Below are 16,477 nucleotides of genomic sequence, written 5' to 3'. Positions count from 1 at the left end.
TCCACCCCCAATTTATAGAGGAGAAAAATGGTATTCACATAAGGGAATTGGTTTTATTAAAGTCACACATAGCAAGTTAGTGGGGCATTAATGTGAACACTCAGATCTTTGTGTCCCAAAAGACTACAAACTTTCACCTGCTATTCAGACTGGGTATCAGACCCTGCCTCTGGGCTCTGCTCCTATTCCCACTAAGCAATAATGACAAAGTCAACAAAAAGATCTTTCCACTATCCCAGCTGGGGAGCAGAGACAATGAGAAGGGTTCAGGAACAGACCATGAGGACTTGCACTCACCATTCAATCTCTTTAGGCTCACGGTCCCTCAGGAGCTCTCACACCTCCTGCTGGCAGCACTCCTGGTATTCTGGGTACTTTGCAAAGTTGTACAGGACCCAAGAGAGGCCACTGGCTGTGGTGTCATGGCCTGAGGGGCAGCCAGACAGGCTTGGGTCTCTGGCTACTTCAGCAGCAGAGGGTGGACAGCACCGTGTTAAGCCCCCCCCCCACTCTGCCACCACCCCCCACAAAGACGATGGGAAGGATGGGCAAGATGGGGTGATCCAGGGCCCAGCTGCCAAGTCCCTGGGATGAAGAGACCCCTGCCTATTCTGTAGTCCCACACTGGGACCCTCACCTTCAAACATGAAGGTGTCAGCCTCAGCTCGGATGTCCTCTTCTGACAGTTCTTTCCCATCTTCATCCTGGAGAGAAAGCAAGATCCTCCAGATCACACCAGTTCTGGGGACACCTGAGCCTAACCTGAGATAGTCCCTGAAGCTCCAGCATCCAAGCAGGATTCTTCCCTCTTCATCTCCAGAACCCACCCCACAGGACTCCTCCCTAGTCTCCTGCCTCCTGTTTACTGCTTCCAGACAGCCTTCTACACAGTCACATCTAAAACTTCTCTCTGACCTGTCCCTCCCTTCCTCAAGCACCCTCTATGACTCCCTAGCACTCTCTGGATCAAGTCCAAGTTCTTTGACCTGACATTTGAAAACAAGGTCCAGTCTATCTCTTGAATTTAGATCCCAGAGAAGCATACCTTGGCCAGCAGGAGCACATCAATGAAGTCCAAAGTCTCGGCCTTAGCCTTGGCCTTGAGGAAGTCTTGGGAACCCTGACTAATGAGGGTGCAATGCCACTCCCTGATGACAGCCTCTGTGAAGTCGTGCGCCGGGTCGCAAGCCCTATGGAAGTAAAGCACATCGCGGGTAAGGTAGTACAGGAGGTCCATGTGCAGGAAGACCTACTCGGTCCATTTCATCACAAGGGCACTGAGCTCCAAGATGGCAGCAATATATTCGCTGGGTTTCCTACAGGGTCAGACCAGAGAGAGCCTTAAGAAGCAGTATTGTATATCTGTGGGCCATCTGTTCTTAGACACTGTTTCCTGATAGGAAGTCTTGGGAACGCTGATAGGAGGAAGCTCCTGGTTTCTAGGCTTCACATATTTTAAGCTGTTGCCTCCCTTCACGATCTCATACTGTAGGAGCACTTCCAGTCAGTAACCCAGGACCACATCCCATCCAGAAAAGAGTGCCCTTCAATCGTGTTTCTCTCTCCGCCTCCCATCTCTGTGAACTGCCTCATGTCCTAGATCTCAGAGCAGAGCTTGGGAATCATGCTCATCTCTCCGCTCTCCCACACAACATCTAGACCTGCCATTCTTTCTCAGTTTCCCCCAAATCTGCCACGTTTTCTCCACCAAGCTCAAGTTTCCTCCCCTCTGTGGTCTTCTCACATCCTGTGTCTACACAACAATCAGTCTTCTCTCAATTCAGATGTTCAAGCTCAGCTTTGACCACAACTCTCATCTGGTCAAAGACCTTCTGCGGCTTCCTGGAAACATCAGGATAAAGTCCATATCCTCTTTGTCTGACTTCAGAATGTCCTTAAGATATAACTCTGTCCACTCCTCCAACCTCATACCCAAGGCGTCTCCTCACTGTTACACATGTTCTGCTCATCCTAGCCTCCTGGCCTTTATCAAACAGTTCTACCTACCTGAAAGGATAGCTCCTTTTCTTTCCCTTTCCCTGTCCTTCAATGTCCAGCTCTGACCCACCTCCTCCAGGAAGGCCCTTCTGATTTCCCTGGTCAGTCCTCCCTCCCCTATCTACTCCCTTGGGTCTATGGCTCACGTTCCCAGGCCCTGGGCTAAGACTTACTCCTGGCAATTGCTGTCAAAACTGAAGACACGTTTCTGCAGACTGTCCACGGTCATGAGGCTGATGTGTTCAAACATGTCCAGATGAGTGCTGCCCTCTGAAGCCAGGCACTGCCACTTGGCCTGGACAGAGAAGAGGGTAGAGCTGGGGCTGAGACTTCCCCCTCCTGAGGCCCTCCCCAATCTCAATCACCTGGATGGACTCCCCCAGACCTGGCCTCTTGGTCCTCTGCCCCAAGCACCTATCTCCAGGGAAGACAAGGCTTGAGTGGGAGTGGAAGCTGTTACTATCAAGACATGAAGACGCCACAGCTGGTAGTCAGGAGACCTGGTTTCAAGGTCCAGCTCTGCCTCTTATGTTCTGTGTGCCCTTGGTCAACTCATTGCTTTCCATTTGGCTTTTCCACTGTCAAATTTTAGTAGCAGTTAAGATGACCTGCTTTGGTGTTGGACAAACCAAGTTAGAATTCCTGCTCCACCACGCACAACTCACTTACTAATGACCAATCTTGGGCAAGTTCCCTAACCTCTCTGACCTTCCATTTCATCATCCTTAATATGGCAATGACAATCATCTCTACCTCACAGGATTGTGAAAATAAATTAGACAACACAGGCCATGGACTTGGCCCACCACTTCTGATATACAGTAAGTGTTAAATGATTGTTAACTACCGTCATCATCTTCATCATTATCATAGTGGTAGACAATTAATTGCAAAAATGTCCCCATTTCTTTATCCCTCCCTTTACCCTCACTCTTGGCCCTGAGATTTTTCAGCTCTTCCATTAGGAGATAGAACCTGTTTCTCTTGAATCTGAGCTGAGCTGGGACTTGCTTTGGTCAACAGGAGGTGGAAACTATCGTGTGCTAGTTCTGACACCAGGCTTCAAGAGGTACTGCGTGTTTCTGCTCATTCTCTTGGAGCCCAGCCGCCACCATGCAGTCAAGCCCAGGCTAGCCTACTGGAAGATGAGAGACAAATACAGGAGTCACTTGTTCCGCCAAGGCCATCCTAAACCAGCTGACAGCTAGCCGAGCCCCAGACGTGCCAAAGCCGAACCTGGATCAGCAGAGCTGTCTTCGGAACCTACCCATGACCACGAACACATGAATAATTCCAGCTGGGATGAGAAGAATGACTCAACTGACCCATCATCTCATGAACAATAATAAACACTAATCCTTTCGAGTTCATGAGTTTTAAGGTGGTACCTAATGCAGAAAGAACTCCTATGCAATCGTCATCATTTCTGTCCTGAATTTACAGAGCCTCCATGAAGCAGACTAGAAACTAAAGCCTTCTGAGCACCTACTATGTGCCAGGAACATGATTGCACTACATCATCTTGATCACTCTTTAAGAAGGGATTATTATCCCGATTTTACAGATGAGGAAACTGAGGCTTGGAGAGGAAAATCAGTGACCCCCCCCCAAAGCCATCCAGCAGAACCAGGATTCCAGACCATATGTGTGTAAGCCCACTCCCCTTTTCCTAAGGCTCCAGATGGGACCCGGAGTTCAAGAAACTCACATGCATGATGTCTGCACTCTTGGTGAAAATCTTCATATACAGCTTCAAAATCTCGAAGTGGAAGGCAGGTGTCAGTAGGCGTCGCTGATGGCTCCACTTTTCACCAGCCCTCAGCAGGAACCCATCCCCTAGCAGAGGCAGCCACAGGGAGTGAGCAAGGGCGACACCTTCCCCTGGGCCCCCAAGGTTGTCCTCACCCCCTTCACTCACAGTTACTCACCCAGCCAGGGATTCAGGAAGATGTAGAAATACATATCCTTGGGTATGATGGTGGCTGACATAAGAGATAGAACATGGAGAGGGGGAGGGAAGGACTTTTGGTAGGGGCTGGAGGCTCCCAGGGAGGGGTCTACATTTCTCCTCCAAGCCCAGTATAGCTTGGAATGGGACAATGAACAGAGGAACAGGGAGGAAGGGGGAGGTGGGGGGGGACCAGACAAGGCTGTAGCACAGAGTAGAGCAAAGGCAGACCCCAAAGACACAACCCTATATGCTTAGACACACCCCAACATGACACAACATGTTCCAGCATGCCTTGACATGGCTCTTACATGTCTAACATGTGCTAAACACCCAAGGACAGCCCAGCGCTCTACAAAATGCCTTTACAGGGACCAAGAACACCACGCTTGCCCCAGCACTCTCTGACATCTCCTGGAACATCCAACATGGTAGACCAACAGTGTTGAGTTTCCACCATTCAAAACTGAAAAAGTCTTTGGCAACCAGAGAGAGCCAGGGACCTGCCTAGAGTTACCCAGCAGGTCTCTGTCGATACTGTCCATTCCCCTGCTCAGCCTGGTCTCTCCAGGAGTGGGAAGGGCTGGGAGCAGGGGCAGGGGAGAAGCTGGGGTGGGGGCTCCTGGGAGAGACACCTGTGGCCTGGAGCAGGGGGGCAGTGAAGTTAGGGTGATCAAGCCGCAGGATGGGATAGAAAGGCCCCATCCACCAAAGGTGGACATCGCGGAATTAGTGGCCCAGGTCTTCCACCAGCCGCGTGCCCTCCTCATTGCTCTTCACCTGGGAATGGATGGAAATAAGGCCAGGCCTGGCAGGGGGCCTCCGAAGCTACAACGTCTCACTACATCCCGCTACCCACCACACCCACTCACCCCCTTCTCCCCTTCTACCCGGATTATTGATCTCTACTTCTCTCCATCTCACTAAGTCAGCTTCTCTCTGTTGTCTTCTCTTTTTTTTTTTTTTTCCATGTCTCTCTATGTGCCTCTCTCTGTCCCCTTACTCTCTTCATCCCTGTGTTTTGACAGAAAGAGAGAGAGGAGTGATGGGGGAGAGAGAGAAAGAGGGTGGGGGAAAGAGGTGGGGAGAGATAATGGATGGATGGATAATAGATAGATAGATAGATAGATAGATAGATAATACATGAATGGATGGATGGTAGAGAAATGATTAGATGATGGGTAGATAGATGGATAGAAAGATGGATGGATGGCTAGATGATGGATGGATAGATAGTTATAGATAGATGATAGGTGGACTGATAGATGATGGATGGATGAATAAATGGAAAATGTATAGATAGATGATAGATAGATAGATAGATGTGTTTGTATCTGTGTATATGTATGTTTCTTTTGCTCCATTTATGTCTCTCTCTGTGTCCTTCTCTCTGTCTCTCTGTCTCTCTCCCTCACTCTTTCTCTGTATCTCTCTCTTTCTCTGCCCCTATTTTTCTGTCCATCTCTCCAACTCGCCATCTCTGTTTCTCATCATCTCTACACCTTCCATGGCTCCCCATCACTCTCAGAATCAATCCCCTGCCCCTACCTGGTCTTGAAGTCCTGCTCTCCCTACCCTCCCCTCCACCTTTTCTCTGCCTCTCACCTGCATCACTCTAGCTGCACTGAACTCCTCCCCATCGCGCAAAAGCCAAGTGCTCACTCTTTCACCTCCAGGCATTTGAGTGAGCTAGTCCTAGTCCTAACCAGAGAATACACTTTCTCTTCTTCACTTAAAAAATGCCTATTAATTATTCCAGACCCATTTCCAACAACCCTTCCTCCAAGAAACTTTCCAGCATGCCCAAACAGCAGATGCCTTGTTTCCCCTCTGGGCTCCCCCAGCCCCTGTCTCTCCCTCAGACCCACCCTGACCACACAGGATTAGTGGTATCTCTAATCCTGTATGCCCAAGGTTGGAGGTTCCTCCACGGCAAAGCCTGGGGCTGAGTCTCCCCAAGAATCCCCAAGCAATGTCCAGAACACCAGAATGGGGTTGGCAAATAAATGAAAGAAAGAAAAAGGTGACCAAGGGTGCCCAAGAGCAGGGGGCGTGCTGGGACGTTCAGGGGCCGCCCAGAAACTTGGCAGGGAGGGGCTCACAGCCCTCGGATGCTTCCACAGCACCCACTACCATGTGTTCCAGGCGGGCATCTGTGGTGCTGGTAACAGACCAGGCAATGTCAGGGTGGCAGAAAACAATAAGGAAGATGACGGGGCCCAGTCAGATCATAAGTCCCTGGGGGCAGGTGGCCACCAGCTGAGTTAAGTCCCTCAAGCCCTGCTCCATTGGGGGGACCTGCAAGCAAGGCAAGGGCCATCACTCTCCAGAAGGAGCCTCTGCAGTGGACAGTGTGTGGGATTCTGCACAGATGGAGGGAATCTCCGCTTGCTCTCGCTCCTTCACTCTGGCGGAGGGTCCTGGAGCCTCTTCAGGCTGGTGTATCCCAGGGCGCAGAGAGAAGACACGCTCTCTGCCCACAGGGAGGATGACTTTAGCTCGAGAAAATGGAGTTTCCTCATCTCGCGAGTGGTCCCAGCCCCAGGGGCGGCCACAGGAGAAGATCCCCATGGAAAAGGTTTGTGGGTAGCCAGGTAGCCTCAGGACTTGTTCCTGGGTTTTGGTCCCACATCCTTTCATGTTCTGGCCTATCCGCATAGCCTTCGGTTCTCTACACGGTAAAGGGTCTACAGTCCTGGGACCTTCCAGCCCTGGCAGACCCCAAGGGACACATGTGAACTCTGCCCATCAATCAGGACAGTCCCTCTCACCTATGAGCCCCTTCTGTTGGTGAGGCTCTGTGCATAGTGCATCCTGTCTACCTATCTATCTATCTATCTATCATCTATCTCTCTATCTAGTACCTCCTGTCTGTCTATCCATTTCTCATAGTACTACATCCTAGCTATCTATCTATCTCTCCTGAACCCGTGGACACTCCCATAAGTCATGTCAATTACAAATGAAACTGAGGCCATATCCCCCAAAAGGGGAAGAAGGGAGGGTTGGTTTCTGGTGAGGCATCCTTTCCCGTCCTTCAGGACACCCCATCCAAGCCCCCGGATGTTCCAGGTAGGTGAACATAAGTCATTTTCACCTTTGCACCCTGCTCCCTCCTCCCTGAGGACCCTGAGGCACTTGATGAGATCAGTCCAAAGAGGGAGAGGGACTCAGCCAAGGTCACGCAGGAAGAGAGAGAGACTGTAGGAGAGAAGAGCGATTGAGACCAGCCTCTACAGTCAAGCCCTTGGAGGGAGAATCGGAACTGTGGTAACTTTGTAACATTCCCGCTGCCTCCAGGGCTCTCTGAGAACATCCCAAGACCCATAATCTCAGGCAAACTTTACGATGAGCTTGGGACATACCGTCCTGTGATGAGCTGGTCTGGGGGGGGAGAGGACAGGAGCTGGACGCTCGTGCCTTCGGCCTTGGATAACAAAGGGAAGTGACGGCAAGTTACCCAGGCCTCCACCACAGCATTATCAAACATTTGTTAAGTGCCTTCTCTGTGTCAGCCCCTGGGCTGGGCCACTGTAGATATCGTGTCTGTCCCCAGAACTACCATCTAGTGGGAGAGATCAGTGGCATGATCTACACTGAATTTCAGAAAAATCTCTCCAGGGCTAAAGAGAGAGTGGGTGAGACAGTGGCAATGAAGAGACCAGAGAGTCGGCTGGGAGAGGCTTCCTGGAGAAAGATGATGATGGATGGGGCCATGGGTGACAGAAGATGCAGAGAGGTGACATCGAGGAGAGATTTTGGGGGCAGCACATTAGGACCAGATGCATGGGTGAGAGGAACAGGCAGGCTCAGGGGCCACAAAGTATGGGATGTGGGCAACTGGAAGGATGGACTAGACTGAGGGCAGGGGCAGGATTGGGGAGGGAGACATGAGTTCAGATTCTGACCAAGGAATGAAGTGTTTATAAGACGCCCGCACATGAGGAGAGGAGGAAGGAGCTGGATGCATAACCTTGGGCTCAGAAGAGAAGTGAACTTGGAATTCACTTATGGAGGGAACTGATGGTCCACTTAGGAGCTGGAGCCCTGGGTAAGGAGATGGCCTCAGGATAGAGAGAAGGAGGAGAAAGGGTTAGGATGCTGGGGCTTTCCCCACATGCAAAGGTAGAGCAAAGGAGCAGCCGAGAGGAAAAGGAGGTTCCGGGGGGAAAGGGTGGTCCACAAGCTCAGAGAGCTGCTGGGAGGTGGATGAGATGGGGCCCAACGGAGTCCATGGGATTTGGAGACCTAGAAATCACAGCCACCATGCAGGAGCATGATGGAGGTGGGGACCAGACTGGAGCAGGTAGAGCAAGCAGAGAAATGGAGGCAATGAGTAAAAGCATCTCTGTGCACAAGGAGACAGCAGCTCAAGCAGACCAGAGGTTTTAAGCAGAAAGAAGTCCATTGGAAATAGGCAGGTGACCTGTTTTGTGACCTTCTCTAGTATCACCGTGGATAAGAGATCAGAGGACGTGAAGGGTTGAGCTCACACAAGGCAAAGCTTTTCCAAAGAGCCATGAAGGAAAGCCCAATTGGCAAGAGACTTCAGCCCATGTGCAAAGGATGAGAAACTAAGCTAGATGTATCCAAGGAAGGAGGATGGAAAGGAAGCCATTAAACTGGGGTGTAGAGGGGACTGGACATCCTGGCAGGGTCTAGGACAGGAGAGGAGGAAAAAAAAGAAGATGGAAGGAAGAGGGGTTGTGGTCAGAGAATGTAGCCCTCGGATCAATGGCTTTGGAGGTGGCGCCTTTATGGGTGATGACAAAATCTTAAGTGTGATTGTGGATTGTGGCAAAAAGGAGGCTGATGCAGCACAGAGGAAGGGCCTCTGGGGATGAGGTTAAGAAAGTGGGCCAGAAGCCTCCGCCCAGGAATTTTGGCCATTAGGGCAGAGTGATTCCTTCTGAAAGGGGGAGTGGTTCGCCTTTATCCAAATTGGGCAGTGGGGCTCACTGATATGTCTTGGGCGTGGAAGGCAAGATAGGAAAAGGAAGGTGCCTGAGGAAGGGGAGGAAGAGAGACTGCCCACACATCTCCTCCAACCCAGCTGTGCCCCCATGCGGGGAAGATGGGGTGGAGGTCATAGTTAATTCTTGTGGGGAAGCAGAAGCCCACAGAGGAGCAGACACTGGCCTGAGGCCAACAGAGATGTGCCAGCCAGGGAACAGACCTCAGACAGTGGCCCTGAGGAGGCTTCAAGATGAGCAGTGGGGACTGTGAGGCCACCAGGGGACCCAGCTCTCTGCAGCCCACCCAGAGATCCCCTCAGATGTGCACTAATGTGGGGAAGACAGGCGGGAACATGACCCAAAACAGGCTTGGGGTGAGGAAAGGTAAGAACAAGAAAAGCATTGGGCATAGAGTGAACAGAGAGGACAGGATTGGACCCAGTGGGGGAGTGAGGCAAGAGGTCTCCCTCACTTCTCTACCACCCTAGACCCCAGCCCAATCCCAGACCCCCAGGTCCCTGAGCCCCATTCCTGAACCCTCAGGAAATCCATCCACTCTGATCCCCCAGACCGTCCTGCTATCCACACTCACCAGGCCCAGGTGACCCCAAAACCAGTTCCGTTTTGGGGACTGCGGGAAACATTGGAGGCAGCGAGAATTGCTGTAGCAGGTGTAGGTCAAGGCCAGGATGCAGGCCAGGAGCCTGGAGGCCCCGACCAGCAGCAGGAGTAGCCATGGGGAGGCTGCCAAGGACCCAAGTCCCAGCCAGGACAGCCTCAGCTGCAGCATCCTATGGGGCAGACGCGGTGAGCTCCTGAAGGTGAGGAAAGGGGTGATGATGGTGAGCTGTGAGGCAGAGACAAATAGAGGGACAGGAACAAGGGAGTGAGGGGCAGGGATGGTGAGTGCTGGGGACAGGGCAAGAAGGGCTCAGAGAAGGCAGACAAGGTCTGGGAGAGGGGAGGGAGACCCAGAGAAATCCAGAGGGGGAGGGAGGGGAGGGGGAGGGGGAGAGGGAGAGAAGAGAAAGAAAGAAAGGAGGAAAGAAAGAAAGGAAGAAAGGAAGGAAGAGACGAATGAAGAAATGCCCAAACTGAATCAGTGGTGAATCAATGGAAGGTTGTCAGGGGCTCCAATTACGGGGAAACCATCATCCCTGGGGCTGACAGAGAGCCACCCTGTCTAGGGCAGCGTACACTTCCTGCCCCAGGCCAGAATCCTCAGCCCCACCAACACTAGCCTGGCACCTTCTGTCAGAGCAGCTTGTCCATCACAACTTCCTCTGCCCTCCTCCTGGGAGGCCTTTTTCCCTGGTTCGACCTCTGAACTGGGGGAGGCTGAGCTTGGCCGAGTTAGCCAATCCCGGCACGCCTGGCTGCCTCCTCCTCGCTTGGCGTCTGCCCAAGACTTAAAACCCGAGGCTGCAGGCCGGAGAGGAACCATCTCAGGGTCACATGGCACAGACACTGCACTCTCAGGACTCAGCACCTCCCACATGGGCTTGTTGGGGGATGGGCAAAGGTGACCCCGAGCCCCCAAGTTTACAGCCAGCCCTGCCCTTCCAAGGCCTGCGTGCGACAAGTAAAATCATGAATGTTCAGGTGCCAGGTGAGCAGGGCCTTGCCCAGTCTTGTCCCCAAACATCTCCAAGGCTCCTCTCCATTCGTGGGCCGGGGAGACGTCATGCACCATCTCTCAGCACAGAATTAGGAAGTTCAGAGGCGTGAAGCCTCTGCCCTCCAGGGCACACAGGCTGGAAGGTGTTCAAGTCCTTCCTCCAAGCAGCCCAGGGCCTAGGTCGAGACATGACTGCTGAAGCAGGAACAGAGAAACCAGCCTAGCTGGGGATTACCTGCATCAGATTCAGGGGATAAAGTGTCCTCAGCTAGAAGAGGGCACCTGGAGGCACGAGGGGTAAGGCTGCAAGGGGCTGAGAGAGAACAGGATCCAGACAGGGGAGGGCAGAGCTGGGAGATCCTGAGTGGGCATCCTCACTGTGACTGTGGGCTGTGCCGACCCTCTCCGGGCTCAGCCTTCCCACCTGGGAAATGGGATGGCAGCGTTAAAGGGAACACATCACATCCAGATCGTGCTCCCAAATTTCCCTGTAAAGTGGTCTCAGCCCCCATGAGGTCTCCTCATGGTCAGGCTCCAAGATGAGGGTGAGTTTGAAGGATGGAGCTGCTGAATGAGAGGATTTGGACAGACAGTCTTCCTGCAACAAATACAACGTTGGGGAAAATGCCCAAATTCCCCACCACCACAACCACCACCACCCCACATTCCCTCCAGGCCTACCCAATCTGGCTTCAGGTGGCTAATCCTGGAGCCCTCAGCAAGTTTGGGTGCGCTGCCATAGATTCTTTCCCTCCTCTGCTGAGTTGGATCCACCTGCTGACAGGTCCATCCAGAGAAGAGCCAGGGGCAGGGCTAGGTAGGTGAGAGGCAGCAGGGCTAGCCAGATAGAGGTCGGGAGAAGCAGAGGGAAAGAAGAAGAAACAGAGGTCCAGAGAGGTGCAATAACTCCCTCCAGCCACACGGAGAAGTTAATTCAACAAGACAGCACTAGTGAAAGTGAGTCCTGGCATATAATGGGTGCTCATTAACTGTTTAGGGAAGAAAGGGACCTTTATAGCCATGAACGCTAAGAACTGGCCACTCAAAATGTGGGCCTCAGACCAGCAGCATTGGCTTTTACCAGCAGCATCTAGGAGATGCAGAACTTCGGGCTCTAACCCGCAAAGGTGATGGCTGCAATTTTCTGCCGTTGTCCCCAATAAGAGGAGGAATTTATTTCTCTTCTCCTTGAATCTCGACTGGCCTGTTACTGCTTAACTAACATTGTGTGGTCAGGTGGTGCCATGCTAGCTATGGGCCTCGAGGAGGACTGGTAGCTTAAATTTACATTTGCTCTTCAAACACTTCCCCTTGGAACCCAGTCGCCATGCGATAAGGAAGCCCAAGCCCCATGGAAAAGCTCTGACCAACAGCCCCAGCTGATCTCTCAGCCAACAGTTAGTGTCAATTGCCACCCACATGAGGGAGCCATCTGGATGGTCCAGCACAGCTGAGCCTCCAGATGACCACAGCCCTGGGTGACATCACATGGTACAAAAGAACCGTCCATCTGAGCTCAGTCGACATGCAGAATCATAAGAGAAAATTGTCACTGTTTTAAGTCACTAAGTTTTGGGGGCTGTTCATTACAAAGCGACAGATCATTGCTGCAGGATTATACCTACCGAATCAGAATTTATGTTTTGACCAAATCCCAGAAATTCTTGTGCTTGTTAAAGTTTGAGAGTCACTGCTTTAAGAGACCTGAGTCAGGCTCTGCAAGGTATCTTAGGAAAACTTACCCTGTCTGTTCCCTCAGTTTTTTCATTTGTAAAATGAGGAGAAAAATCTGTACTTGCCAGGTCTGTGTGGCTATGTGTTTATTGAGCATCTGCTATGTTCCAGGCACAATTCTAGATGCTAGGATGCAGCAGTAAGCACAGCAGACATCGTCTCTTCTGTCAAGGGGCTCCTCTAAGGGGGAGAAGGGCGATGATCAGATAAATGATCAAGAATGTACCAGACAGTGATAGGGATATGAGGGCTTCCAGGAGGAGGTGACCTTTGAGAGGGACCCAACTGAAGAGGGGGAGTGGACTGTGTGGTTGAAAGGGCCCCATGGTCACAGGGTGAAGTGCCCAGAAGTAGGCACAAGCAAGTCCTTGTTCTTTCAACACCCACACTGTGTCTGCAGTTGCCGAGTCCTTGGGAGAAACAGCTAAGGTGACAAAATTTGGTCCAACATTCAATCCAGAAGCAGGTGTTGAAGATTCCTTCATCATGGCCAAGAACTCAAAACCCAGCAGGCCTCTGGGGCCACCGGAGGGCAGGATCCATCACCCGGGTCTCCCAGCTTTCTGGATCAGATGGTAGAAGGGTAAAGGGAGACAGCATGGGGGGCGGGAAGCCTCAGGTGGGGGCACTCTGTTCTGTGCCTGAGGAGGCTGGACTGTCCCCAATGGTTTCTCATCAAACAAGGGACATCTCAGATGCCAAATCACACAAGCCTGGCTTGTGGAATGTCCCCCAGCCAGTGCTGGAAGGAGGGGAGCCACTCACCCCCTGCCCCTTCTCGAGGGGGTCGTTCTACCCCCATCCACAGCCAGGCAGTGGGCAAAGCTGTGCCAGACTGGCGGGGGCGGTCACCGTGAGTCACCAAACTTGGGCACAGCCCACCACCCCTCTGAACCTCACTCTTCACATCTGTAAAATAGGCTGATGAAACCTCACATCGGGGCTTCTCTGGCGGTCCAGTGATTAAGAGTCCATACTCCCACTGCAGGGGGCACATGTTCAATCCCTGGTTGGGGAACTAAGATCCTGCATGCCATGCAGCGTGGCCAAAAGAATAAATAAATAATAAATAAATAAATAACCTCACAGAGAGTTGCAAGAGTCTTACCAGACACAGGCAGAGAGAGTAGGGGAAAGTACATTTCAAAATGGTATGTGAGTAAAGGTTCAATTATAAACAAAACTTGTAAACGTGTACGTGTGCACATGTTTGTATATGCATTGAAAAAAATCCAGTAGGAGTCACACAACACAGTGGAATTGGAGGAAGCAGAATTGGAGTCTCTAATGCATTTTCCATCCACACTGAGCTGCTATAACTTCTATCACTAAAACACAATTTTAAAAAGAAGGATTTGGCACAGTGAGGGGCACATAGCTGGCACACAAAACAGATGAGCAGTTCTTATTTGGTGTCACCATAAAGACACACCTCCCAGGAATCAGCCTGGAGTCCCTCTGGAAGAAGCATGCAGGCTGCCTGATGGCTGGAGTTTCACCTTTCCTTCCTTGGCTGTTGGGAAGGAACAAGTTCTGGATTCAGTAGAACTGAGTTCAAATCCAAGTGCTGCCACTCACTAGCTATGTGACCTTGGGCAAGTCAATTGCCCTCTCTAAACCTCATGTCCTCCTCTGTAAATGGAAAAGTGGATTTATACCTCCCAGGTAGTTCATTCCTCAACAACAAAACTGTACTTGACCAACTACTCTGTACCAGGCACACTGCTAGAACTCAGGACATGGGATAAACAAGATAGACAAGGTCTCTGGATTGTTGTGCTCATGTCTGATGAGGGAAGCCAAAAGGAAATAAGACCAAGTCAAGTGGTGGTAGTAATGAAGGAAATTAACAGAGTGAGACATGCTAGAAAGTGACCAAGGGGGCTGCTCTGGATGGGGCAATCTGGGAGGCCCTCCCTGAGGAGGTTACCTTTGAGCAGAAACCTGAATGACATGGAAAAGGGGGCCATCAATAAGGACCGCCCCCTGAAGCCATGCCAGGATTGTAAAGACCCAGCACAGCGTGGGGCACACATGTTCGTTCTTAAACATGTTCATTCTTACTTCTGTCCTTAAATGCGCTAAGATAATCAGGGCTGGTGGGGGCAGCAGGAACCAGCCATACTGGAGACCCATAGTGGCTGATGAAATCTGACCCAACTCCCAGCCCCAAAGCAGGTTTGAGATCAAGAACAGACAGGCCCCTGAGGCCACATTGAAGGCAGGAACAGCTGGCAGAGTTGCCAGATTCCTGGCCCAGGTGGCAGAAGATCAAACAAACTGGTTTGGGAGCCAGAAAGCCTGGAGGAAAACTTAGGAAAAGTACAGAGGACACACACAGCTAGGAAAAATCACTAGGGTGTATTATTATAGGCAATGTAGTCATTAATAGTCCCCTTCCTCCTCCTCATCTTCATACTCCTCTGCCCCCCTTCTGTTTATTGGGTGATGATTGTTCACAAAAACTAGCCTGACCACCAAGGACCACCCCAGCCACAGTAGGCAGGCTTGGAGAACGGACCATTGGGAAGTATACTGCTATAAAAAAGACCATTTAGGGGCTTCCCTGGTGGCGCAGTGCTTGAGAGTCCGCCTGCCGATGCAGGAGACGCGGGTTCGTGCCCCGTTTCGGGAAGATCCCACATGCCGCGGAGCGGCTGGGCCCGTGAGCCATGGCCACTGAGCCTGCGCGTCCGGAGCCTGTGCTCCGCAAATGGGAGAGGCCACAACAGTGAGAGGCCCGCATAACGCAAGAAAAAAAAAAAAAAAAAAAGACCATTTAGGGCTTCCCTGGGGGCGCAGTGGTTGAGAGTCCGCCTGCCGATGCAGGGGACACGGGTTCGTGCCCTGGTCCGGGAGGATCCCACATCCCACATGCCGCGGAGTGGCTGGGCCCGTGAGCCATGGCTGCTGAGCCTGTGCGTCTGGAACCTGTGTTCCGCAACGGGAGAGGCCACAACAGTGAGAAAAAAGACCATTTGTCCCCCTCTCCTCCCCAAGTGGTAGATTAAAGATAGCAGCAAACTGTTTGCTGCCCCTCTCCTTAAGAGATTGTGATGATTATTTTTTTGTGTGTCAACTAGGCTAGACTATAGTACCCAGTTATTTAGTTAAACACTTACCTAGGTGTTGCTGAGAAAGTGTTTTGTAGATATAGTTAACATCTACAGTCAGTTGATTTTAAGTAAAGGAGTAAATTATACTCCTTTACTTAAATGTAAATTGGGCTTGTGCAATCAGTTTGAAGGCCTTAAGAGCAAAAATTGAGGTCTCCCAGAGAAGAAATTCTGCCTCAAGACTGCAGCATGAACTCCTGCCTGAGTTTCAAGCTGTCCTACAGACTTCAGACTTGACAGCCCTCCCAGAATTGCATGAGCCAATCCTTAAAATAAATATCTGTATTATATATCTTAAGATAAATATATAAATCTTAAGACATAACTTTACAGATAAGATTTATATCATATAGAAATTTTAAGATAAATATGTATAAACAGAGGATAGATAAATGATAGATATAAATAGATATAGATAGATAGATAGATGATAGATGATAGATAGATAGATAGATAGATAGATAGATAGATGATAGATGATAGATAGATAGATAGATAGATAGATAGATAGATAGATAGATGATAGATAGATGCTGTTCATTCTGTTTCTCTGAAGAAGCCAGACTGATACAGAGGTAAAGTCTAATTCCCCTCTCCTTGAACCTGAGCAGTCTTCAGTGACTTTGGGGACTTGGGAGTCTAGATCATAAGAAGCCTTGCAGCTTCCTTCAAGTCCTCTTGGAATACACCCTCTTGGACCCAGCTGCCATGTTAAGAGGAAACCCAAGCCACCCCGCTGGAGAGGCCCTACGCTGAGAGGAACTGAGGACCCCAGCCAATAGCCATTACCAAATTGCCATGTTGGAAGTGGATCTTCAGCTGCTCCAGTGGAGCCCTATCCAAATTATAAGTTTGTAAGCAAACTAAAGTTTGTCATTTTAAACTACTAAACTTTCTGGGAGTTCATTATACAATAAAAGTTCACAAACATATATATTTCCCAATATATTTGGAGTCCTCAAAAAATAGTTATGTGTGCATAATGTTTGTACATACATTGAAAATGCTCATATACACATTTTTTTTTTTTTTTTTTTTTTTTGCGGTATGCGGGCCTCTCACCGTTGTGGCCTCTCCCGCTGCGGAGCACAGGCTCCGGACGCGCAGG

The 16,477-nt window shown here is 50.7% G+C and overlaps 1 protein-coding gene across 1 annotated transcript in view; it reads right to left on the bottom strand.

The window, feature by feature from the left end:
- LOC103079229 (leukotriene-B(4) omega-hydroxylase 1-like) overlaps window positions 1–9,691 on the bottom strand; it is a 79,138-nt gene extending 69,447 nt beyond the window's left edge. The window contains 4 exon segments of the mRNA XM_082931198.1: window positions 3,707–3,834; window positions 3,927–3,985; window positions 6,105–6,244; window positions 9,494–9,691. Of these exon segments, the coding sequence (XP_082787324.1) occupies window positions 3,707–3,834; window positions 3,927–3,985; window positions 6,105–6,244; window positions 9,494–9,691 (525 nt within the window).
- Between the last annotated feature and the right edge of the window lie 6,786 nt (window positions 9,692–16,477).

The sequence above is a fragment of the Lipotes vexillifer genome, unplaced genomic scaffold, assembly GCF_000442215.2.
Source record: "Lipotes vexillifer unplaced genomic scaffold, Lipotes_vexillifer_v1.1 scaffold469, whole genome shotgun sequence".
Classification (NCBI taxonomy): domain Eukaryota; kingdom Metazoa; phylum Chordata; class Mammalia; order Artiodactyla; family Lipotidae; genus Lipotes; species Lipotes vexillifer.
The sequence above is the reverse complement of the archived record's forward strand: the minus strand, read 5'-3'. Positions and strand labels throughout refer to the sequence as shown.